Source organism: Mus caroli, unplaced genomic scaffold, assembly GCF_978045245.1.
Source record: "Mus caroli unplaced genomic scaffold, Mus_caroli_1 scaffold_4, whole genome shotgun sequence".
NCBI classification, from domain to species: Eukaryota; Metazoa; Chordata; class Mammalia; order Rodentia; family Muridae; genus Mus; species Mus caroli.
The window spans coordinates 138,641,626-138,668,338 of NW_028227259.1; the positions used below are offsets into that span (position 1 = coordinate 138,641,626).

Here is a 26,713-nt window from a genome sequence, read left to right on the forward strand (position 1 = left end):
AGATCTCTGTCTTTTGGGTTCTGGAGACATGCCTGCTATTTCAGTTACTCAGGGACTGAGGCAGGAGGATTGAAAATTCATTGTCTTGCAGGATGGCTCAGTGGGAAGCCCAATGACCTAAGTTTGATTCCCAGGACCCACATGGTAGAAACAGAGTCAACTCCTTCAAGTTGCCCTCTGACCTCCACTCATGTGCCATGACACATGGACGTGTGTATACAAACTCATACACACAAATTTAAAAGTTTAAAGATACCCCAGGCTACATAGTGTGAACTTGCCTTAAAATGAAAGGGGTCCTGGGCTGGAGAAATGGCTCACCAGATAAGAGCACTGACTGCTCTTCCAAAGGTTCTGAGTTCAAATCCTAGCAACCACATGATGACTCACAACCATCTGTAATGAGATCTGACGCCCTCTTCTGGTGTGTCTGAAGACAGCCACAGTGTACTTATGTATACTAATAAATAAATCTCTGGGCTGAAGCAAGCAGGGACTGAGCGAGCGGGGTTGACCAGAGCAAGCAAAGGTTCTAAAAATTCAATTCCCAACAACCACATGAAGGTTCACAACCATCTGAACAGCTACAGTGTACTCACATACATAAAATAAATAAATAAGGGCCGGGCGTGGTGGCGCATGCCTTTGATCCCAGCACTCGGGAGGCAGAGGCAGGCGGATTTCTGAGTTCGAGGCCAGCCTGGTCTACAAAGTGAGTGCCAGGACAGCCAGGGCTACACAGAGAAACCCTGTCTCGAAAAACTAAAAAATAAATAAATAAATAAATAAATAAATAAATCTTTTTTTAAAAAAATGAAAGGGGTTTACTGTGGGAATCCATGAGTTTGGTCCCAGCACTTGGGAGACGGAGGCAGGTGGCTCTCTATCAGTTCAAAGTCAGCCTGGTTTACAGAGTGAGTTCCAGGACAGCCAGGGTGGGGTGGTACCCAAGGGGGAACTTCTCCTCCTCTGAGGAGAAGGAGATGATAATGGGGGAGGGATTTGTAAAAGTGGAACTGGGAGGAGAGGAGGGAGGGAGGGAGGTTGCAACAGGAATGTAAAGTGAAGAAAGAAAGAAAGAAAGAAAGAAAGAAAGAAAGAAAGAAAGAAAGAAAGAAAGAAAGAAAGAAAGGAAAGAGAGAGAGAAAGAAAGAAAGAAAGAAAGAAAGAAAGAAAGAAAGAAAGAAAGAAAGAAAGAAAGAAAGGAAGGAAGAAAGAAACATGAAAAGGTTCTGAGATGATAGCTCAGTCACTTAGATTCTTGTTTTCTTTTCTTTTTTTTTTTTTTTTTTTTTTTTTTTTTTTGGTTTTTCGAGACAGGGTTTTTCTGTGTAGCCCTGGATGTCCTGGAACTCACTCTGTAGACCAGGCTGGCCTTGAACTCAGAAATCCGCCTGCCTCTGCCTCCTGAGTGCTGGGATTAAAGGCGTGCATCACCACGTCCGGCTTCTTGTTTTCTTTATAAACACAAGGATTTGAGTTCGATCCCCACAACCCAGGTAAAAAGCCAGACGTACAGTCTGAAGAGATGGCTCCGCAGTGAGGAGCACCTACTGCGCTGGTAAAGAGAACTTGAACTCAGAATTCAGCAACCACTCTGGGCAGCTCCGGGAAAGGCAACATCTACATGTCCATACCTGCCCACAGACACATACGTATACACACAAGTTTACATTAAATTTAAAGTTTGTGCTGTTATTATTGTTGTTTTCAGCTGGATGTAGCTGCCTATGCCTTTAAACTCAGTACTGGCAGCAAGAAACAGGAAGATACTTGGGGTATTGCTGGCCGGCCAGCCTGACTGTATCAGCTACAGGAATTGATTAGAGACCATGTCTCCAATAAGAAAAAGAGAAAGAGAGAGAGAGAGACAGAGAGAGAGAGAGAGAGACAAAGACAGAGACATAGACAGAGAGACACAGAGAGACAGAGTAGGGAGATGACTAAGTCAATAAAGGGCTTGCTCCATTAGCCTAAGAACCTGATTTTAAATTCCTAGAACCATGTAAAAACTAGATGCCATCCATCTTTAATCCCAGCACTCAGGAGGGAGAGGCAGGTGGATCTTTGTGAGTTCGAGGCCAGCCTGGTCTACAGAGCAAGTGCCAGCACAGCCAGAGCTACAGAAAGAAGCCCTGTCTCAGACCTGCCCCACCCTCCCACCCCCACTCCACCTATAAAAGAAGTGGTATATACTTCTTTGGCAGGGTCTGTCAAACTGATGGAAGGTAAGACTGGTCTTGTGTCTTCTACATGTGCCCAGTGTGTCGCCATTCTCTCACGTGAATGTGCATATGAACACACATGTGCACATGCATGTGCTAACTCAGTGGAGACTAGAGGAATATGCCTGCCTGCACACACATGTAAATACTCATGAATGCATGCATATCACACACACACAAGCACACACACAAGAAAATTAGGAGAAGGTGGGAAAGAAGAGGAGCCCCGCTGGAATCTGGTTGAAACCTCTTTCTCCAACTGAGAATCCAAGGCTCCAACACAGTCTCCCTTTGCTTGAGACTTTTTTCTTTCCAGACCCAAACCTGTAATTTTCTATCAGTCTCACATTAAAGCCCTTGTGTAAGTAACCCCAGTGGCTCCTAGTTTCACCTTATCAGCTTGTCATTCTGCCCAAGGCCCCTATCCTATAATTCCCATTATCAAAGGGGATAGCAAGATAGCTTAGTAGGTAAAGACACTTGCCACCAAGCCTTGTGACTGGAGTTTGAGTCCCTGGCCCACCTACTGGAAGGAGAAAACCGATTCCCACAAGTTGTCTGTCCTCTGACCTCCAAGTTAGGGTACCATAGCTTGTGTAAATGTGCTCAAGTGAATAAATAAGTGTGAAAAAGATTAAGAGGGGGAGAAAGTTGCCTAGCAACCTCTTGAGGTGTTGAGAGCCATGGAAATGGTGTATTTGTCTACTCCTAAGGCTCTAAGTATAACTCTTCCATGGTCTGATGTGTGGCGTGTGTGTCTTCTTTTTCCTTAATTTAATTTCCTTATTTTACCTTTCTCTCCCCCACAACCTCCCAACACCCACTTAGGCAGTGTCTGTGTAGCCCTGGCTAGCCTGGAACTAACTATATTAAGCACGCTGACTTCAAACGCATAGAGGCCCACCTGCCCCTGCCTCCCAGGTGCTGAGACTAGAGGCATGTGCCACCACCCCTGGCCCCTTTCTCATTTTAATAAACGCCAACTCTTCTTCACATTCGCTCATCTTCAAATTCTCTTCTTCCTTAAAACAAGGGTCTGGGGCTGGTGAGATGGCTCAGTGGGTAAGAGCACCCGACTGCTCTTCCGAAGGTCCAGAGTTCAAATCCCAGCAACCACATGGTGGCTCACAACCATCCGTAACGAGATCTGGCGCCCTCTTCTGGAGTGTCTGAAGACAGCTACAGTGTACTTACATATAATAAATAAATAAATCTTTAAAAAAAAAAAAACAAAAAAACAAGGGTCTGGTTTTCCCTGAGGGGAGGTCTGTTAAGATCAAAGGAGCCCAGCAGGCTCCTGGGGGCCATGTCATGGAGTTGTGCCTTTGGGTCCCCACTGCCTCTTGCCAATCTGTTGGTTTCTAGAAGGAATATTTTCCCCACCCCAAATCCTAGACCTGAGGGCCCCCGCAGTGCTGTGTCCTGCTGCAGCAGGAGAGCCTCTGAGCTCAATACTGGGGTCTGTCATCTACCCACAGACTCTACAGCAGCAGGAATAGAAGGAAAGGGTGGGTATAAAGTCCCTCCTTCCCTCTGGCCTCTGGGTTCCCAATGCCTCCCAGAAAGACCAAATGAGCAGCCATAGCTTTCCATTCCCAGGCAGAGAGCAGGGAACAGTTAGTACAACAGAAACCTTGCCCGGCTACATCCGGTATGCCACTTGGTCACTTTTGTTGTCTTTATTTCCCCCCCCCCCCCAAGACAGAATTTCTCTGAGTAGCCCTGGGTGTCATAAACTCACTCTGTAGACCAGGCTGACCCCAAAATCAGAGATCCACCTGTCCACCTGCCTCTGCCTCTTGGGTGCTGGTATAAAAGGTGTGCACCATGTGGTGTGTGTGTGTGTGTGTACAGACTTCATGTTCCCAGGCTGGCCTGAAAACCATTCTCTTGCCTCTTGCATGCACCCCCTCAGAGTACCTGGCTCATGCTAGGCCAGCACTCTACCCACTGAGCCACCTTCCACACCCTACAGGCTGTTTGTAAAAGTGAGTGTACTGAGACACCCTGCTTCCCTGTCACCCCACAAGCTCCTGTGACAGACAAGATCTGTTCTCTTTCTGCTGACCAGCAGGGACGACTGACTGTCCATGGGACTCAGTCTCTGGTCCCTCCGAGACCTGGATCTCTGCCGTCCACATGCCAGACTGAGTTCTGTGGACACCAGACTGGACCACCTCACATTCATTGCTCCTTGCTTCATGGAGTGAGGCAACCAGGATGGAATGGTCACAGACAGGTGAGAGGGCAACCTGTCTGTGAACTCAGAGGAAGCCTGAGGCTAGACTACTTAGGATGAGCCCACGAGAGGGCACAAGGTGAGAGCAGGGAACCCGAGGGTTTTCAGGTTTAGAAACCACAGGGCACAGAAGTGGGGCAGCTCTGCACAGCCAGGGAGAGAGCAGTAGAGAGACACATCTCAGGACTCCTCAGGCTTCTGCCACTCCTTTTTGACACCACTGTGGCTTTTCTGACATCTTCAGGGGTTTATCTGATAATTACTGTTTATCCATCTTTTTAAAAATGAAATATTTGGGGTGGGAGAGATAGCTCAGCAGTTAAGAGTACTGGCAGTTTTTTCCAAAGGTCCTGAGTTCAATTCCCAGCAACCACATGGTGGCTCACAACCATCTGTAGTGGGATCTGATGCTCTCCCTTTTCTGGTGTGTCTGAAGACAGCTACAGTGTACTCATATACATAAAATAAATGATACACTTAAAAACATTTTTAAAGATTTATTTACTTATTATATGTAAGTACACTGTAGCTGTCTTCAGACACACCAGAAAAGGGAATCAGGCCAAGCGTGGTGGTGCACGCCTTTAATCCCAGCAATTGGAAGGCAGAGGCAGGCAGATTTCTGAGTTCGAGGCCAGCCTGGTCTACAAAGTGAGTTCCAGAACAGCCAGGAATATATAGAGAAACCCTGTCTCAAAAAACCAAAAAAAAAAAAAAAAAGGGAATCAGATCTCGTTATGGATGGTTGTGAGCCACCATGTGGTTGTGGGATTTGAACTCAGGACCTTTGGAAGAGCAGTCAGTGCTTTAACCGCTGAGCCATCTCTCCAGTCCCTTAAAAACATGTTTTAAATAAGAAACATAGTCAAGCCTGTTGGCAAATGTTTGTAATCTTGGAAGGTGAGAGAGTGAGACAGGAGGATGGCCATGAGTTCAATGCCTGCTTGAGCTACATAGAAACATTCTATCTCAATAAAAAAAAAAAAAAAAAAAAAAAAAAAAAAATAGGCACTGGGATGTAGCTCAGGAGGTGGAAGACTTGCCTAAGAGGAGCAAAGTCCTGGGTCCATCCTCAGTTTTTCATAAACTATGCACGGTGGCACACTTCCGAAATCCCAGCACTCGGGGAGCAGAGCAAGAGGATTAGTCAAGGTTAGCCTTCGCTATGTAGTGAGTCCACGCCCACCTGAAATATATGAGACTCTGTCTCACAAACATACTTTATAAATAAAGTAAATATAAAAATGAGATAAAGAGTCAAGAATGTAACTTAGCAGAGCATCTGCCTAGAATCCCCCAGTGAGGACTGGGGTGTAGCTAGGTGGTAAAGCTCTTGGTTAGATACTGGCTCAGTGAGAGGCTGAGGGCGTGGCTCACTGCAGAGCACACACTGAGCATGGGCCTGGATTCCACCCTCTATATCATAAGTAAAACAAAACAGAAGAGGTAGAGAGATGGCTCAGAGGTTTGAATAAAATCTGCTTTTGCAGAGGACACGAGTTCGGTTCCAAGCACTCTCTATACATGGTGGAGTTACAGTGGCTGGTAACCCCTGTTCCTGGAGGTCCAACATTCTCTTCTGGCTTCTGTGGTACACAGATGTACATGCAAGTAAAATACCTACTTGGTAAGATAAAAAAAAAAATTATTCAGATTTTAAAGAAACTTGTATCTTTTCTGGAGTCAACTGATTTTTCCTTTTTAAAAAGTGTAACTTGGGGGCTGGAGAGATGGCTCAGTGGTTAAGAGCACTGACTGCTCTTCCAGAGGTCCTAAGTTCAGTTCCCATGACAATACATGGTGGCTCACAACCATTTGTAATGGGATCCTAGCCTTCTTCTGGTGTGTCTGAAGAAAGACAATATACTCACATATAAAATAATAAATAAATCTTTTTAAAAAAGGTTAAAGAGTATAACTTGTCCAGGCAGTGTTGGCACATGCTTTTAATCCCAGCACTGAGGAGGCAGAGGCAGGCAGATCTCTGAGTTCAATGTCACCCTGGCCCTACAGAGTGAGTTCTAGGACAGACTGGGCTATACCAAGAAACCCTGTCTCAAAAAAAAAAAAAAAAAAAAGAAAAGAAAAAGAAAAGAAAAGGAAAGGAAAGAAAGGAAGGAAGAAAGAAAGAAAGAAAGAAAGAAAGAAAGAAAGAAAGAAAGAAAGAAAGAAAGAAGGAAAGGGAGAAAGGAGGAAGGAAAAGAGAGAGAGAAAGACTATTATTCTCATTCCACCATGGAGCTCAAACAGAAAGTAATATTTAGGGTGTGGAAATATTGGGACTTTTTTAAAACAGGGTCCTGTGTATCCCAGGCTGGGCTTAGACTCACAGAGGTCTGCCTATCTCAGCTTTCCAGTACTTGTGGAATTAAAGGCATGGGCCACTCCCCACAGCCTAGAACTTCTGATCTTTTGATCCTCCTGCCTACACCACCTCTAGAATGCTGAGATCTTAGGCATGTGCCAACACACACACACACACACACACACACACCCATAATAGAATGAGTATTTTTGCATATATATGTATATTTTTGCTCATATATATGTATTTATTTATATATGTGCATGTATGTGTATTTTTGCTCATATATATGTATATATTTTGCATATATATGCATATACGTGTGTGTGCACATGGGCATGCGTGCACGCATGTCTATATGTGTGTGTGTGTGTGTGTGTACTGGGGTGTGGTTAGGGGTATGTACATGGTGTGCTGGGAAATGAATTCTAGTTCTTCACAAGAGCAGCAAGTGTGTAGAACTGCTGAGCCACATCTTCAGCCCCAGGCTCTGATTTTTCAAATGGCCTCCCGTAACTCCTTTTTTTTTTTTTTTTTTTGCTGTTGTTGAATAGAGTCATGCTCTATTCTTTTTTCTTTCTTCCTTCCTTTCTTTCTTTTTCTTTCTTTCTTTCTTTCTTTCTTTCTTTCTTTCTTTCTTTCTTTCTTTCTTCTCTTTTATTATTATCTTTTGTTTGTTTTGTTTTGTTTTTCTAGATAGAGTTTCTCTGTGTAGCCTGGGTTGTCTTAGAACTGATTGTGTAGACCAGTCTGCCCTCGAACTCAAAGATCCGCCCACCTTTGCCTCCCGAGTGCTGGGATTAAAGACATGCGCCACCACTGCCAGGCATCTTGCTCTATTTCTAGGTAGGTAGCACAGGCTGGCCCTCAAGTTGCTATGCATCCCAGGCTGGCCCCAAACTACCAATCCTCCTGCTTCTGCCTTCCCAGTGCTAGGATTGAAGTGAACACTGTCCTGCTTGCTCACTCAAGTGTCTCAGCTACCCTGCACCGCTTGCTTCTCTCTGTCTCAGGGTCCCTGCCTCTCTTAAGGTGTCTCTGAGAATACATAATTTCTCCGTTTCTGACTTCCTGCGTCTCTGGGTGTCTCCTTAGCCCTGGTTCCTTTTCTACCTCTCTCCACCCCCTGCCCCCGCCTCTGTTGCCTCTCCTCCTTTGGAATCTTTGAAGAACAGAGCCAGGCATGTAATTGACTCGGCCCGTCTCCATGGTTGCAGCTGTGGCGTTACTGAGAGATCAATTTGGAGCGCCCGGGCTCCTTCATAATTGCACCTTAATAGTTTGTGTGCGGCAGAGTGAGGCAGAGTGAGTCTTCGCAGGAGACAGTCGGGTTAGCCCAGGGACCCTGGCTGGAAAAGCTACGTGGGGTCACCAATCTCTCTTAGGTCAGGCCTCATGAAGGGGATACTTGGCCAGGAGGGAAATAGGGTGAGAGAGGCTGCCCCACACTCCCTCCCAGAGGTGCAATGCCCCACCCGCTGGGCCCTGCTCCTGTTTATAATTTATGCTTATGATCAAAATTATCAGCAATAATGATAACGTGATTATAATTGCCAAGCCGTCTGGCTCAATTGCAACGCTGTTGGTAAATATTGTGATAGAGGCAAGCGTGAGGCCCCTGCTTCCTGGAGTTTGAGGGACAGCAGGGGGATGGGGCTGCTACCGAGGGAGGGAGGGCAGGCGGGCAGGCCGGGGCTCCTCCTTCCTCCCAACCAGGACCCTTCACAAGTTCCAGAAAGCTGCCGGATTTGTTTGTCTGTTTAATTTTATTATGTGTCCCTGTGTGTGGATGTGTGCATATGAGTGCAGGTGCTCCTGGAGGCCAGAGCAGGGTGTCAAAGTCCCCCGAAGCTGGAGTTACGCGTGCCAGTGAGCCTCCTAATGTAGGTGCTGGGAACCAAATGCAGCTTCTCTACAAGGAGAAGCAGGTGCCCTTAACCATCGCACCGTGCTGTCTCCAGACCTGGGTTTGTTTGCTTGTTGAGACAGTCTCCTGCTGCAGCCCAGGCTGGCCTTGAATTCCAGGCAACTCTTCTGCATCAGCCTCCCAAGACTGAGGTGACAGATACCACCACATTCAACAACATCCCTACCTTGTATCTGGGGACATGAAGCTCAAAGAGACTCTTAACTGACAGAGCAGCAAGCACGTAGGCAGGGTAAAGTCCTGCCTGAGGGGTTTCTGTGGCTTCCATCTGCACCTCGGTTTGGAAGCCCCCCTCCCCCACCCCCTGTTTTATTTTTTGGTGTTCTCGAGATGATCCACACACACAGCCTTATCCTCTGCTAGGGCAGTGCCCTGCTGCTGACAGCCCCTCCCCCCACCCCACCCTGTGTTCCTTTCATTTTGTTGTTTTGAGTTAGGATCTCACTAGGTAGCCCAGGCTAGATAGCCAAGGATGGCCTGGGACTCTTTATTTTCTACAATCTGCCTTTCAAGTTCTAGGATTACAGATGTGAACTATCATGCCTGGCTTTATATTAATCCTTTTTTTTTTTTTTTTTTTTTTTTTTTTTTTTTTTTTTTAGACAAGGTCTCTTTGTGTAGCCTCAGCTGTCCTGGACCTCACTACATAGACTAGGCTGGTCTTGAACTCAGAGATCTGTCTGCCTCTGTCTCCACAGGGCTGCCATAAAGCCCCGTGCCACTCTGTCCTGATGCATTTTAATCTTATTGAGGGGCTGGAACAGGGCTGGGAAGGAGCCCGGGACCTCACGCAGGCTATGCAGGTGCTTGACCAACTGAGCTACACTTCCTGCCCCACTTACGGGTGGTCAGTGTTCCAGGTCTGGGTCAGGCTGGTCGCTACCTGGAGATCTAAGATCCTCTGAAAGTCAATCTTAGAGTGTCTTTTCTTCGCCTAGCCCAGTGGATGCAGCCCTGATTCAGCGGCGGCATTGTGCTTGAATTTAGGTCAGGTCTATTTTAATTCTACTGAGGACTCAGGTCGACTGCCTTCAGGGCTGAGGAGGAGTGTGGGCCAGCTGAGCTGCAGAGGGTAAACAGAGGGAGGGGACGTGGAGGAGAAAAGGGACAGGGGCCCAGAATACCGGCCCCACTGGGGCTTCTTCACCCTCTCTCCTTATTCTGGTGTGGAGGAAGCAGTCATGAGCTAAGGGACTGGCGATTCTGCTCAGTTGGCAGAGCGATTGCCTAGAATACAGGAAGCCCTGCAGTCTACAGCCTCAGTGTGGCATAAACCAGGCACAGTGAGGCAACAAACAGTGAGGCACAGTCAGTGAGCACTCAGGAGTTGGAGGTAAGAGGATCAGAAATTCAGGATCATCCTTGGCTACAAAGCCAATTTTGAGACTAGCCTGAGCTAAGTAAGACCCTGTCTCAATTTAGAAAACAAACAAATGGCTATACATCAGGCATAGTAGCCTAGACCTGTAATCCCAGCACTCAGGAGGTAGCGACGGGCAGATTGGAGTTCTAGGTCATCTTTATCTACACAGCAAGTTTGACATCCGCCTGGGGTACATGACACCCAGTCTCAATAAAACACTGAAAAGAATACAGGCTAAAAGCAAGGCATGGTGTTAAAAGCTTGTTATTCCAGATTTGGAATGGCTGAGGTGGGAGGACGGCCAGACTTTGTCCTGAGATCTCATATTAACTGACAGCACATATAACCCAGAATGGATTGCTACCCTCTGGCTGTGTGACCCACGATACTTACAAAACCTCTCTGTGCCCCGCTGCTATTCTTGGCTGTAAGATGGATTAAGGTAGGACCTTTGTCACAAGGGAGTTTGATGATGTAAGCCATTGGAAAAGTAGACCGTGGGTCTTGCCTGCAAGTCGAACAGGGTAAACGAGAGTCTTCGGGAGAGGACTGTGGTTTTATGGTCCTCCTCCTCCTCCTCCTCCTCCCACATGCCTGGCACTGCCTGCAGCCTCTCCTCAGCCTTGTCTAGGCCCTCATTGAGATTCTTAACTGCTTGCGTAAACGGAACCCTTGTAAGTTGCCAGGTCTGGCGATTGATCCCCTAAATGGGTGTTACTGGAATCAGGGAAGCTGCGTGCATGCTTTGCTTTATAACTCATTTGGTTGCGGTCGGGAGGTCTGTGCAAGACATGGTTTCTCTGTGTAGCCTTGGCTGTCAAGGAACTTGCTTTGTAGACCAAGCTGGCCTCGAACTCAGAAATCCACCTGCCTCTGCCTCCCCAGTACTGGGATTAAAGGCAAGGGCTGCTGCCACCACCACCGGCTGATTTATAATTTATAGTTAGCCACCCTGTAGGCCCCTCCTCCATGGCTGCCCTTAAGGGGAGGCTGGGTGGGAGTGAGGTCCCAGAGTCTTATCTTTCATGCTTGGTTCAGCCATCTCTGTGTGGTAGGACATCGGACAGGAACACAAAGACACAGTTTACTGTTTTAGACCCTGGAGTATTCTCCATAGTACCAAAGAGTTGGTGGCCAGAGCCTCATTCACTCCCAGGGTGATTCAAGGAGATAAAACCAAGTCCAAATGATGAGAAGCCCAGGGTGTGGCTGGGTGGATAAAGTACTTGGCTGGCATGCATGGGTTCTTCAATTCCGCCTCAGCACTGCGGAAATTTAGCAATGGTAGTGCTCACCTCAGGAGGTGCAGGCAGAGAGGTTAGAAGTTCAAGGCCATCCTCAGCTACACAGTGAGCTGAAGGCCAGCCTGTGCTATATGGGACCCTGTCTCAATACCAGCTTGACAGGGCTGGAGAGATGGATCAGCCATTTAGAGCATGCGCTGTTCTTACAGAGGACCTGAGGTTCCCAACATCCACAGCGGTGGCTCACTGCTGCCTGCATCTCCAGCTCCAAGGGATCTGCCGCCCTCTTTTGACCTCCACAAACTCCTGCTCGGTAAGCTCCCACATGCTCATGTGTTCATGGTCCATACACATACACTCAAGCACAAACTCATACATAAATAATAAACAAAGAAGTCTTAAAAGTTAGCTTGAAACCGGGCAGTGGTGGCACATACCTTTAATCCCAGCACTTGGGAGGCAGAGGCAGGAGGATTTCTGAGTTCGAGGTCAGCCTGGTCTACAGAGTGAGTTCCAGGACAGCCAGGGCTACACAGAGAAACCCTGTCTCGAAAAAAACAAACAAAAAAAACAACAAAAAAAGTTTAGCTTGAAGCAGAGGCAAGCCTGAGCTACAGAGTGAGTTCCAGGGCAGCTTGGACTGTTCCCCCCCCCAAAAAAAATTCCACTTGTCTCAGAGGCCTAAGAAAGCACCTGTGTCCTGGTACTTAAGAGCTACCAAGGCTCAGTGGGAAAGACCCGAAGTCTCATTTGCTCCAGGTTGATCCAGGCTGCCAGATTTCCTCTGTGGGGCAGGCTTGTGGTCAGAGTGAGGCTGTGTGAACAGAATAAAAGTCATTGCCGGTGATGTCAGGAGAGTGGCGGATGAACCAGGAGACTCTGCACATTACAACCAGAGGAGAGACATAGTCAGAAGTGACTTTCCAAATCTTCGTTCAGTGTGTGAAAGGGTTGCTCTCCAGGACCTAGAAGGAGCAGGACTGTACTGAAGTCCCAAGCTATTATAGTTGGGGGTTCCCATCTCAGGGCCGGGATCCAGGTCCCAGGAGCCTGGATCTTCCACAGGAACGTGTCTGGAAGGCTCACTTCAATCCCAAAGTTAACTTCCTCTTCTTCCCGCTATTTTTAATGCACTTACCTCGTTAACATGCAAATGAGCATCTTTAGTTTTTGCATAATTTCCCCCAATTAACATTTGCGAGGAACCGAAGAAGGCAGCAGACACCCCCCACCTCCAGAGTGGTCCTCACTTCTGGAGTATAGGCTCCTCAAGCAAGGAGCAATGGTCTCTCTGTTCCAAAACTCTGACACAGGTAGGGACCTGCTGAGATCAACTGAACACTCGTGTGTGGGCCTTTTGCCTCCTTGTGAATTCACAGGGCACAGGGGACATATACAGCATCATGATTTGGGAGATTTGCGCAGTTCTGGGATTTAGAAATCTCACAGTCTCTTCTCGTTCCTTTAAGGGGATAGATATGAGGGACCCATTTCCCATACAACAAAAGTGAGGTCTGGGATGGGAGAAATTGTCCAGAGCTTCTGTGAGGCTACTGTGGTGGAATTAAACTGCATCCCATTTCACAGAGTGGTGGGCTGGAGAGATGGCTCAGTGGTTCACAGTGCTTTTTTATTTATTTAATTAATTAATTAATTTTGGTTTTTCGAGACAGGGTCTCTGTCTGTGTAGCCCTGGCTGTCCTGGAACTCACTCTCTAGACCAGGCTGGCCTCGAACTCAGAAATCCACCTGCCTCTGCCTCCCAAGTGCTGGGATTAAAGGTGTGCGCCACCACTGCCCAGCCAGAGTACTTTCTGCTCTTGTAGAGGATCTTCAAGAGTTTGGTTCCCAGCACCCACTAGGGGTTCTTACAACTGCCCATGACCCCAGCTTCAGGGGATCTGATACCCTCTGCTGCCCTCTGGTAACTGCACACACATGCACATTACACATACAACCATAAATAAATCTTTTTTTTTTTTTTGAGTGGGGCAAGCCCGGGCTATAAGGAAACCCTTTCTGTCCTCCAGCTCTCAATCCCAACCTGCTCCCTACAAGAATCTTACCCAGAGTTCCAGTTGTTCCAACCTGCTTCACTCCTCAATCTACCAGTCAATGGACACTTTCAGGATGCTCTGGTTTTCGGAGCTGCTCTGTGACTTCATCAAGAGCGTGTAAAACCCCTCTATTAAAGTACCTTCTGATTCTCTGGTTCCTCCTGTGACCCGGCAGGAATCTGGGCACACAAAAGCAGCTATCTCCAAATGCCTGCTTTTGAAATACATGGTAGGACCCCTGGAGTAGAGACTTCTCTGCTCTTCAGTTACCCAGCATCCCTCAGGCCCCATGAGAATATCCTAAAAACAGGATGTAAATTCTCTTTAACATAGTGCTGGGAATTGAACCAACGGTTCTACACATAATAGGCCACACTTCCAGCCCCTCACAGGGGGATTCTAGGCAGGGGCTATTGTTGAGTTATACCCTTAGCAACCCCCTTTTTAAAAAAAGGTTTTTGAGATGAGGTCCACGCTATTTTGAACTTTCTGTTCTCTGCCTCAGCCTAGTAGGCAGCTGAGATAACAGGCTTGGCCTACCCCTTGTGTTGTTTGTTTGTTTATCAAAAAAATCTTACATAGATCAGGCAAAAAAACAAAACAAAAAAAAACCAAACAACTTTTCATCCTCCTGCTTCAGCCTCCCAATACTGGGATTACAGTCTGGTTTCCAAATAGGTGTGTTCACAGAAGACTGACTCCTGGCCAATAAAATGTGACTAAGAACATCTGTGGGAATTCTGGAACATTCTTTTTCTCATGGTCCTTCATTCTGCCCCCTAAAATATAGATGTGATGGCTGGAGTCCTTCCTTTGGACTCTGAGGTGAACTCAGTTTGAAAGAAACATACAACTATGATAGGATAGATAAGGCCTAACATTCTCTCTCAAGGTTCTCTAGAGTAGCAGAACATGTAGAATGTATACATACACATAGACATAGATAATACATATATATGTGTATGTGTATATATATATACATATATACATGTATATATACATATATATACATATATACATGCATACACACACACACATATATATATGATTCATTAGCTGAACTGCTGTTCAGCTAATCAGACTTTGGCTGGAGATGAACTGAAAGCCCAATAATGCAGCAGTTGCTCAGACCACGAGGCTGGAGATCTCAGCTGGTCTTCAGCATACGCTGGAATCCTGAAGAAGTTGGCTCTAATGCCTGTGAAGGAATGGACTAGCCAGCCAGCCAGGCAAGAACAAACAGGCAAAGAGCAAAAGTTCCCCTTCTTCTGGGTCCTTAGCTAGGCTTCCAGCAGAAGGTGTGGCCCAGATTAAATCTGTATTAAAGGAGTGTCTTCCTGACTCAGAGATCTGGATTAGAAGTGCATCTTCCCACTTCAAGTTAAGCAAGAAGTCCTCACAGGTGTGCCCTCCATTTTGGGGTTTAGTTCACTCCAGATGTATTCAGGTTGGCAAACAAGAACAGACATCACATTCTCTCCTTCTTGGGTGTGCACATGTGTACATGTGTTTGTGCATGCATGCATGTGGGTGAGTGTGTGTGTGTGTTTATGTGCACACGCGTGTGTGTGCCATGGTTAGAGAACAACTTACTGGCACTTTTCTCCAGTCACATGGGTCCTGAGGTCAAGCTCGGTCATGCAGCTAGGTGACAAGAACCACAAAGTCACCTCTCTGTGCCCCATCTTGTTTTATGATACAGAGTTTCTTGCTGACCTGGAACTTGGGGGCCCCAAGGCTCCCTAACACTGGGATTATAAACACAGCCCACTTACATACATGCAGACCCTTGCTCCTGCAAGGCAAGCTCATGCTGGGCTGGGCCATCTCCCCAGCATCTGATAAATAATCTTCATAATAGATCAAGGGACTGGAAGGATGACTTGGGGATTAAGAACATTTGCTTTTGCAGAGGGTCAGAGTTTACTTCTCAGCTCCCATATCAGGCCTCTCACAACCACCTGTAACACACAGGACATCCCAGTTCCAGGGGCTCTGATGCCCCCTGTTGGCCACCATGAATACTTGCATGACACAGTGCTCATACAGACAAGTGTGCACACATGCATACATGTAAATAAAAATACAGAAAAAATTTTGCCGGACACAGTGGCCCAGGTCTTTAATCCTAGCACTCAGGAGGCAGAGGGAGGAGAATCTCTGTGAGTACTGAGCCAACTTGGTCCACAAAATGGCTTTCAAAACAGCCAGAGTTCTGTTATACAAAGAATTCCTGTTTCGAAAAATCAACCAACCAACCAACCCCTGCTCCAAATACATACATACATATATATATATATGGATATACATATATACATAAATGTATATACACATATACATACATGTATGTGATATATGTGTAATATAAATGTAAATATGTGTATAAGCATATATGTGTAAATATAATACAATATATAAGATAAAAATAAAAATAATCTGGGCGTGGTGGCACATGCCTTTAATCCCAGCACTCAGGAAACAGAGGCAGGCGGGTCTCTGAGTTTGAGGCCAGGCTGGTCTACAGAGTGAGTTCCAGGACAGCCAGGACTACACAGAGAAACCTGTCTCGTAAAACCAAAAAATAAAAATAAAAAATATATAATTTTTTTAAAGGGGCCATTTAAACCACAGTATTTGTTTTTTCTGGTCACGTATACTTCCCTGTTCTACATTTTGTTTTGAAAGTTTTACAACTTTACTTTTTCACACATACTTTCTTGATCTGGGGATGGCTTTTGCTTACGTGGGAGGTGGGAATCTATTTTCATTCTTTTCCCATATGGACACCTAATTGTCCTTGCATGTTGATTTGAAGAGTCCAAAACAAAATATAAGGTATTTTAGAATAAATTGATGAAAGATCTTGAAGGCTCAAAGACCTTGATAGCTAACACTGTAAAATTAACTTAGGGATTTACATTATTATAATTTAAAAAATACCCACTTATCCATAATTCCAACAGTGTTCAGGTGGCTGAGAAGGATGCCACACGTTTGAGGCCAACCTGGGTTATAGAGTGAGATCCTTTCTCACTCTATAGCTATGGGAGCCAGGCACGGGGGTGCACTCTTTAACTTCAATGCTTAGGAGACTGCGACAGACAGATCTCTGTGAGTTCAAGGCCAGCTTGATCTACCTAGCAAATTATAGACCAGCCACCGCTACATAGTGAGAGTCTGCCTCAAAATTATTGGAAGAGCCTGTAGAGATGGCTCAGCAGTTAAGAGTTCTTGGGGCTCTTGAAGAGAACTCAGATTTGGATCTCAGCATACATACTCAATGGCTCACTCCTGCCTGTAAATCCAGCTCCAGGACATCAGGCACCCTCTTCTGGACTGTATGGGCAGCAGCACACATCTGTACACACACACACACACACACGAACATGAGCATGAATGAGAGTATAGTAACTCTTTGAAAACAGTGATATTAGATATAATAAGATCAAGAAATGAGGGCCAGTTGGGCGTGGTGGCACACACCTTTAATCCCAGCACTTGGGAGGCAGAGGCAGGCGGATCTCTGAGTGTAGTAGGAGGCTGGCCCGTGGCCTACATGAACTGGAACCTACATTCCTGGAAGGCAAGCTGGGGCTGAAAGAGAGACTACACGGCGAGAAAAATAATGAAGCCAAGATAATTTTTTTCTCTGATTAAGGCCCGCAAGTTTACTAAGAGACTGTGCTTAAAAGGGGGAAGGCCCACCCCCACACACACACTCCCCCTAGTCCTTGGTGCTTTGTCACCATGCTGCCATGCCTCCATGCTGTCAGCACTTGGTCACCAGGCTGTTGCTTATTCAGGAATGTCTCAGGAATACAGGTTCAGCCTCTCCGCAGGTAGCAAAATCTCAGGGCAGTTGACACTTCAAAAGAAGCCAGCCAAGTCAGAAAGCTGCACAGCAGGTGGCCCCACCTCAGTGGCAACAAGGTCTGCATCAGCCAGCTTCAGGCTGGGGGAGGCTACAACTTTTCCCCTGGTTATATAATAAAAATAGCTGGACCAAGACATAAAATTTATTTATGCTCCATAGTCCTGCCTGGGAGTTATGGTGGCTGGTGGCCGTGCCTGGCTTTGGGACTCAGATTTTCCCGAGCCATTCTTATCTGTCAAGGAGCATACATGCAGCTTGTTTGTGTTTATTTTACACAAACATGGCTCTGTGGTGTATTATTAACAAACCACGGCCTCTTGGCATGTACCTCTGTCTTAGATTGATATGCTCTGAAATCTGGTTGCCCGTCATTGACTGACCAGTCCTCATAGCACACCTTATTCCCAAATCAGACCAAAGCCACAATATGTACTTAATATGCTTCTTCATATTGATGAATTTCTGCCACCCGCGCTTGCTGGAGGGGAGGCTGCACGCTTGCTGAAGTCAGGCTGTAAGGAGAGACTGACCTGCTTGAAAATCAAAGTCAAGATAGTTGAAAAGCAACAGGATAAAAGCTTCTTTGGGGAAATCCAGGTACTTTATTCAGTTGCAAATTAGCAAAGATCAAACTCAGACTCTGACCTCCTGGTGTGGGGGAGATGACTTTGAGAATTAGCAGAAAAGCTGAAAATTCTCTGAAAGTGGAGGCTGTACTCCAAATTAACTTTTTCGGCTAAAAAGGATTTTTAGCCATCAATGAGGTTAGAATCATACTTACTAGAAGATTCAGGATCTGTGTCCACTTGATGAACCAGTCTTTTAGGCAGCCATCACGCTCTGTCTTCTTTTTGTAAAAAAACATAGACAGAATCTCTTCCCCAGATTAAAACGGGATCTGGACCATTCCACGTATTAGTTCATGGGTCCCGCCATTTAACCATGGCATAAGAACTGGAAGTAACTGGATGCCAGTGGCGATGTGCTGCAGACTGACCTTTAACATCAGTTTGCAAAAAAATTTAAAACGAACAAGACAAAAGCAAGATGTGTTTTTGGTGACCTTGGAGGGTATAACTGCCCCTGTTTTGTTTTTAAAAGCCAATTTTTCAGAGTGCGATGAGCATGTTCAACAATTCCTTGTCCCATGGGGTTATAAGGAATTCCAGTTTTATGTTTGATACCAAATTCCTTACAAAATGAAGTAAAATTGTTGCCAGTATAGGATAGCCCATTATCTGTCTTAATGAGTTTAGGCAATCCCATAGCATTAAAGGCTTGTAAACAATGATCAATTACATTTCTAGAGGCCTCTCCAGTATGTAGAGAAGCAAAAAGAAATCCTGAACAAGTGTCAATACAAACATGTATATATTTTAATTTTCCAAATTCCGCATAATGAGTTACATCCATTTGCAGCAATTGATTAAGTATAAGTTCTCAAGAATTAACACCATTATGTGGAAACAGGTAGTGAAAGAGGAAAATTACTGGACACCTGAACTTTTCCTGAACTCTCTTACCCCTCCCATCCAGAGACTGTTCCCGGAGCACTCCTGAACTTTTTACCCCAAGGTACCCCCTCCCAATTGGAAACTGCTTCAGGAACATTTTTTAGATAAGGGGTCTCCTGGAGCAAACCTAGTCCAACCCCTCCTAACTGAAGACTGTTCCAAGAACATTTTTGAGATAGGGGCCTCCTGGTACTACCCCAGAATGTTCCAATAAATCGAGTACATTGCCAAAATATAGGACACGACCCCTTGGTTATGTAAAGCCCCTTGGCAGAACACCTTAGTGACGCAAATTTGTACTTTCACTGCCCTGCTCCCCCCTTACCCTTCTCCCATAAAAGCCTGTGACAAGTCTGGGCCAATTGCCGAATCTCCTCTGCACCTTGCTGGCTGCATGAGTTTCGACCCCAGATATCTGGTATATGTGCTTTTTTATGTGCTTTCTTGTCGTTGCTGTATTAAATCTTACTCTCTATACATCTTAAGTTCGGTCTCAGTGTCTTCTTGGGTGCACGGCTGCCCCGAGGCTTGAGTGAGTGTCTCCCTTTGGGAGTTTTGGAGTCTTTCAGTAGGAACTGAGGACACTAAGAACAATTTATTTTTTTACAATTTGACATGCACATTCTCTAAAAATACCAAAATATTATCTTAAGCCATTACTGTTTTGATTATATAAAGAACAGAACGAGACTATATGGCCAATTATTCTTATGTAAGGTCTGTAATCTGCCTGAGATATAAATCTAGCATGGCATTGCCTTAAGGTCTTGTCCAGGCAATCTAGGACAAATTCTTAAATGTCCAAAAACAGTCTTCTAAAAAGAACAGCATTTTTTCTTATGAGTTGTATATGCATAAACCATTGCAAACTTGAGAATTTATAGTATCTGAGGGATGAACAATTTTAAGCAATTGTAAGATCTGAGATATAATATTGACTATTAATATACAAATTAAAGCTTGATTATTCAACATTTTAAAACACCATCTACAGCACACATTTTAATTATCTGTGCTGAAGCAGGAGGAAACTCAAAAGAATAAGCATGTGATCCAATTCACATATACTTTTCTCCCATAGAAGGGCTGTTTTTAAACACAGTAAATGGGATGCATGCATGCATGAATTTATAGAAGGTACAAAAGCATGCATAAAAACAATTTTTAACTTATCTTTAGAATAGTGATTATCAATTTTATTTAAAATGATGGTAAGCAATAGGCCAAATATCAATATTCTCTAATAACCAATTTAATTGCTGTTTGGAACAAGGAACAGACACTGTCAGGTTTTTAAGACATAAATTTTGTTATAGTTTTTTCTAAAATATATGAATTTATCTTACAATTCTTAATTAGCACCATAGCAGCCTTAATAGAATGTTAAAACTTTACTTTGAGGTGAAGAAAGATGATTTTGCACTAATGTTTTCTCTTGCCAAAGAATTGCTGTGGGCACATTTAATAACCATAACTAAAATAAGCAGCTAATATTTAATTACCATTGATTATAGTTGATAACAATTATAAAAGCTTCCTTTATTTTCTGGAAAGCCTTTTGTTCTTTATTAGTTAATTTGTATCTCTCAAGATAACATCCAACAAAGGTTTAAGTCACCTTAAGACCTTAAGGTGAGGTCTAAGCCAATTAACATCTCCTGGAAGCTTTTGAAAATAAAAATTTGAAGCAAATCAATTTCCCTTTCTTAGAATTTCTGTACCACGATTTTCTAGTATAACTAAAACCCTAAATATTATAAAGATATTGCCTCTGAATCTTATGGAGCAACAACTACTCCCCAAAACTTTAAAGCTCATTGTGTGAGAGCAAAGATTTGAAGTAAACTTCTCTTGAGAGGCATTAGCTAATAAAATACTTCCCACAGCCGGGCGTGGTGGCGCACGCCTTTAATCCCAGCACTCGGGAGGCAGAGGCAGGCGGATTTCTGAGTTCGAGGCCAGCCTGGTCTACAAAGTGAGCTCCAGGACAGCCAGAGCTATAAAGAGAAACCCTGTCTCGAAAAACCAAAAAAAAAAAAAAAAATACTTCCCACTTAGGAAACAACATACACTGAAAGATTCAAACGCTTAGCTTCTTGTATTGAAGCAGAGACAATAAAAATTTTTCTTACATAATGTAAAGCTATATTAGCCATACCTAGAGGCAAAATTTTCCAGTGATTACCAGTTCACTTGAAGAGCAAACCCTTTACAATTATCAGGATGCAAAGGAAAAAACAAACTTTTAAACCTATAATAACTTTATATGAAGTAGGCAAGCCAGATTGTAATGCCTTTATAACTTCTACAGTCTGATTGACCTTTTATAAATTTTGAATTTGTACTTTATTTAGAACAACATCTGGATAGATCTGCAGCAGTGTTCTTTTAGCTAAGGAGAAATTACCCTGAAGGCAGGGAGAGCCAAGTTTCAAGAACTTCCTTAGGCACTGTTTACAAGACAAAAGAAAGCCATACAAGCTTCCCTGAGGCTGCTCTGAGCTTTGTTCCTCTTGCAGTGAGGACAGATTTTAGAATTTTTAAGTTTCTTTTCTCTCTCTCTCTCTCTCTTTTTTTTTTTTTTTTTGCATTATCCCTATTATTAGGGATAATTTTAAAAAATATTTATTTATTATTTATATGTAAGTACACTGTAGCTGTCTTTAGCCACACCAGTAGAGGGTGTCAGATATCATTATGGATGGTTGTAAGCCACCATGTGATTGCTGGGATTTGAACTCAGGACCTTCGGAAGAACAGTCAGTGCTCTTAACCACTGAGCCATCTCTCCAGCCCATTTAAGTTTCTTTTGCAATATTAGACTATAACTACAACTTTGGGAAAGCAAAACCCAATTTTAAAACAATTTATCATCTTTAAAATCAATATTAGAAACATCACTATCATGTTACAAAGTTTAGCTGCCAATTTATACCTATGAATGCACAACAATGCAAATTTTAATGCTTCATTAAAGAGACATTGTTTTAAATCTTATCTTTAAGTCTACCTTTTAGGATAAGAATCACATTAAATATTATCTCAACTAGAAGTATCCTTAGAGGCCTAGTTTTTTGACCTGCTTTATGCCACGTGTTTGAAAGACTCCAAACCTGGGTTACCAATTTAAAGCTGTCTTGCTACCAATATTATACCCTTTTAAACATACCCAATAACTTTTTTTTTTTTTCCAGATGTACAGTGATTTTAAGGAGAAACACAGTAGTTGCCTGCAGGGATCTACCAGAGGCTCTATGATGCTGTTGCCTATACAAAGGGCCTTCCGTGCATGCGAACAGTGTTTCCCTGGAGTGGAGGTGAAGGTGATTTCACTTTGTTTCATTCATCAACTATTTGGTCAGAGAAATAAGTAAAGCTAAATAAAAGCACATTTGGTGGAAATCCACAGCCATGAGCGTTGTCAAGATGTGCTTGGCTCTCGCTGGCAGCACCTGGCAGTGGGCAGCAGGACACAGGTCGGCAGCTCAGGGGCTCTCTGTCGTCTGTTCTGGAGGAGGCTCTGTGGTCATGGTACTGGTAGCGTTGGCTGTGGAATTCAGGACTTCTCCAAAATCGCCACCAGCAGGCTTGGCTCCTCCTACTTTAGACTTTAAATTTTCAACTTTTTCTTCAAATGACTTGAAAGTTGGGGAGTTTTTCACGTCTTCCAGCTTTTTGGTGATGACTGAGCCAACCGATGAAAATGCAGCGGAGGCCTTCTGCCCAGCTTGCGATAGAGTTTCAGATGTCTTCTTGTATGCATTGGTTGCCGTCACGTCTTGCCACCCTTTGGCAATGTTCTGCTTGAACTCCTGAAGCGAGGAGATGCCAAGCTTCCGCTTGAGCTCGGCGAGATGCTTCTCTTTTGCGGCCAATACTTGGGACAGAGTCTGGATTTCTTCTTCTACCTTAGTAAGCTCCCGCCTCAGCTCCTCTTGCTCCTCTTCCGTCAGCGTCTCTGGAGCACTGAGCATGGTAACGGCATCCTCTCCTTCCTCGGCCACTGGCTCTGTCTTCAGCAGACGTTCTGTGTAGGTGAACCAGGCGGTGAGGTGTTCCCGCTTGGAGAGAGGTAGAGGTAGTTCTTGTTCACTCCAGAATCAAAATCAAAGGGGGACTGATAATCATCATACAACTCCATATCTCTACCATCCATGCCGGATGAAGGCAGCGAGCGAGGCGAGCATGGCGCTGCAGCTGCCTGGGAGCCCGGGGCTGAGGGAGGTGCCATACCCAATAACTTATAATCTAATATTCTATGATGAAGACACGCAGAGCATATTACACCTTTAAGACCAGTAAAAAAACAAATTAAGTGACTACACGAATCTTATAAATTTAGACCAATCAAACAATTTTACTTTTTCTAGCTATATTTATAAGATAAAAAAGCACTTTGTCATTTGCTAAACACAATAATCATGATTGCAGAGAATTTTCTAGGAAAAAGCCAACTATTAGCTCTTTTGCCTTAGAACTAAGAGGTTGCAGACTCCTTTTCTTTAAAAACAGTTTTTTTTTTTTTCAGCAGGGGCTCTTCTGCTGTGCTTGATTCTTGGCTAAAGTGTGGGCCACTCTCAGACTTTGCTGAACCAGCAGATAAAGTCTTAGCCATTTTTATTTTCCAACATGAAACACAGAACATTCAGTCATTCAGACAACGAAACAAAACACACATGAGTTGACACGTGAATGGATTGGTGCACCAGACATTAGACAACACAAAGAGGGCAGAGAACTTCTGCTGTAGGGGCCAGAGAGAATAACACAGGGCGTCCCCCGATTTCCCTCTGTCTCTGGGAGAGTTTCAAAATCCATTTTCCTCTATTTTATTTTATTATTTTAAACCCTATTCCTCTCGTCTGATGCAGTTCTTGACTGCAGACAACTGCCTGATTCGAAGTTTCTAGTCCCACACATATTTTGCTGCCAAACCCTAAATGGAATCAGCGCCAGGTCAGCACTGTTCCAACGTAGCCTGTATCCTATCGCACCTCCAGCAACACTTTAAAAAATGAAGTTTAAACCCAGCACTAGCATAAATACCTGTTGCTCACTGTGCCGGAGCTCCACATAAGACAGCAGTCCCTCAGTTTTACCCCACCGTTTTCAGGTCCGTGTTCATGGTGCCAATCTGTAGTTGTAAGCTGCCCACAGCCTACATGAACCAGGTACTCCTGAAAGGCAGGCTGGGGCTGAAAGAGACTAGATGGGGAGAGAAATAAAGATGCCAAGATAAAAGTACTCTGTTCAAGGCAACTTAAAGTTTATTTAGAGTCTAAGTTTATATAGGGGGTAAGCCCAGCACCCCACCCCTACCCCCCTGCCAGTCCATCCAGGTGCCTGGATCCAGCCCGAAGACACCTAGCAATGTGGATTGTCTCAAAGGTGTCTCAGCAGGCAGCAGGATCTTGGAGAAGAGCAGTGGCAGGTGACAGAACAATAGAGACATCTAAATTGGAAGGTTCTACCCCAGGTGGTCTCATCTCAGTGGTGACAAGGTCTGCAACAGCCTGCTTCAGGCTGGGGGAGGCTATGAGAGAGGGGGAGAGAGAGAGAGAGAGAGAGAGAGAGAGAGAGAGAGAGAGAGAGAGAGAGAGAGAGAGAGAGAGAGAGAGAGAGAGAATGGACCCATGTGTGCCTGCCTGCCTATGGACACCCAAGGTTGATTTTTGGAATCTCCTTCAGTACTCTTCCACCTTATTCTTTGAGGCAAGATCTCTTGGTCAAACCCAGAATTCACTGATATGACTCCTTTCAATAACCAGGTTGCTCTGTGAATCCTCTGTCTCAGGCCTCTGAGTCTAGAATTACAGGTGAGCCTCTATGCCAACCCAGCATTTAGGTAGGTTTTGGGTTTTGGCATCTGAGCACTTTTTTTTTTTTTTTTTTTTTTTTGCTTATATGGCAAATACTTTCACTACTAAGTCAACAAAGATTTTGTGTCTTGGAGATAGAATCTCAGGGCATCCATGCTGGCCTGAAACTCCCTATGATGCCCATACTAGCCTTGAAGTCCTGATCTTCCCGTCTCTACCTACCAAGTGTAGGTGTTGAAGCTATGTTACATCGTATTAAGCCTACAAATTGGTCTGGGGTTTTTGCTCGCTGTATTTATTGATTTGTATATGTGTGGTGTATGTATTTGTTCATGTGAGTGTGTGCACTGTACATGTAATTGCACCTGCATGTGTGTATAGTATAGCATGCGTGTGGAGGCCAAAGGTGGACATCAGGTATCTTTCTTGCTCACTCCCAACCTTAGTTTTGGAGGCAGGAGATCACCTAATTGGCTAAGCTGACTGACCAGCGATCACACAAATCCTTCTGTCCTCACCTCCCTAGCCTCGGGATTACAAATTCACAGCGTCATGTCTCATTTTTTTTTTTAATGTGGGCATCAGGATCAATCTCAGGCCCCCATGCTTTTGGAACAAGCCCCCCACCGATGAAACCATACCCCCAGCCCCCACTTCTGTTTATTTTTTGAGATTGGGTCTTGCCAGCCCTGGCTGGTCTCAAACTTGTGATCTTCCTGCCTTGACCTCCTGGGTGCCCTTGCACTCCATGGTACCCAGGCTCCAAACTCTTTGCTTGATAATTGGCAGTGGGAAAGTTCAGCAGATCATATTCCTGAGGATAAAAGGCAACTATTTGCTGAGAAATGCACCACTACCTCTGGGCAGGATGGGTGGGGTGCAGCTGGGTGGTGGCTAAGGCTCAGGGGAGTTTCTTTTGGCAGGGGTGAGAATGTTCTAGAATCATGGCGATAAGTGTACAATCTGTGGTTTGTAATAAAACCCTGTGAATTGCATACTTCCAGTGGATGAATGTGTGACGCAAGCACATTATCTAAAAAATACCAAACCAAACCAAACACACACACACACACAAAATCCCCAAACCAAAAACAACCACAGAAGTAGGTGCCTTTGTTTTGAATCGTTTTAGGCCTGCTCTCCTGTATCCAACTCACTCTTAGCTGCACATATGTGTGTGTGTGTGTGTGTGTGTGTGTGTTCATATATACTCAAGCACACATACCACATATATACAAACCAAGCATGCATATATGTATATATGCATGTACACACAAACATCTTGTATGCACATAAACACATGCTCTGGCACAAGCACATGTGGACAATCATCTACAGGTATATTCACAGCCATAGTCATACAGCGCTACACATGTACAGGCACACATGTGCATACATATATACACCCACATACATTGCCTGTGCACTCACTCATACACATCCATACACAGGGGCACCCAAACACACACACATATATGTACACATGTACACACTCAGAAAATTTCTGCAGTGTTCTTCCTGCCCACTTGACAAAGCCTCTGTGTCTCAGATTTCTTCCTGTGCAACATCAAGTTCATGTCCACAGGCATGCCCTGACCACTGCCTGCAGGGCTGCCATGTCCCAGGCCAGGGCCTCTTGCACATGGTTTGTTTACTGAAGAGGTATCAGATCTCTCATCTGTCTGCCTGTCTGTCTATCTATCTATCTATCTATCTATCTATCTATCTATCTATCTATCATCTATCTATCTATCTCTCTGTGTGTCTGTTTCTCTCTTTCACTGTGTCTGTCTGTCTCTATCTGTTGTCTCTGTGTGTCTGTGTCAGGGTCTCTGTTGTCTGTCTGTCTCTGTGTCTGTCTCTCTGTGTATCTCTCTCTCTGTATCTGTGTATCTATATGTCTCTTTCTCTCTCTGTGTGTCTGTCTCTCTCTGTGTCTGTCTGTGTGTTTGTGTGTCTAGTGCTCTCTCTCTCTCTCTTTCTCTCTTGCTGTTTCATTGTTTGTTTTGAGACAGGGTCTCACTCATCCAAACCGGCCTCAACTCCAAGAATAACCTGAAATTCTTGAAACTCCTGCCTCCACATCCCAAGTGCTAAGATGACAGGTGTATACCATCACACCTGGCTTCTCTGGCCATTTTTTTTC

The 26,713-nt window shown here is 44.6% G+C and overlaps 1 protein-coding gene across 1 annotated transcript; it reads right to left on the reverse strand.

The window, feature by feature from the left end:
* Positions 1-21,942: 21,942 nt before the first annotated feature.
* LOC110295363 (tumor protein D52-like) lies at positions 21,943-22,919 on the reverse strand. Its single transcript, XM_085837252.1, is given in 2 exon segments — positions 21,943-22,772; positions 22,775-22,919. Coding segments are annotated over 2 exon segments (669 nt in total). The 5' UTR covers positions 22,905-22,919; the 3' UTR covers positions 21,943-22,233.
* Between the last annotated feature and the right edge of the window lie 3,794 nt (positions 22,920-26,713).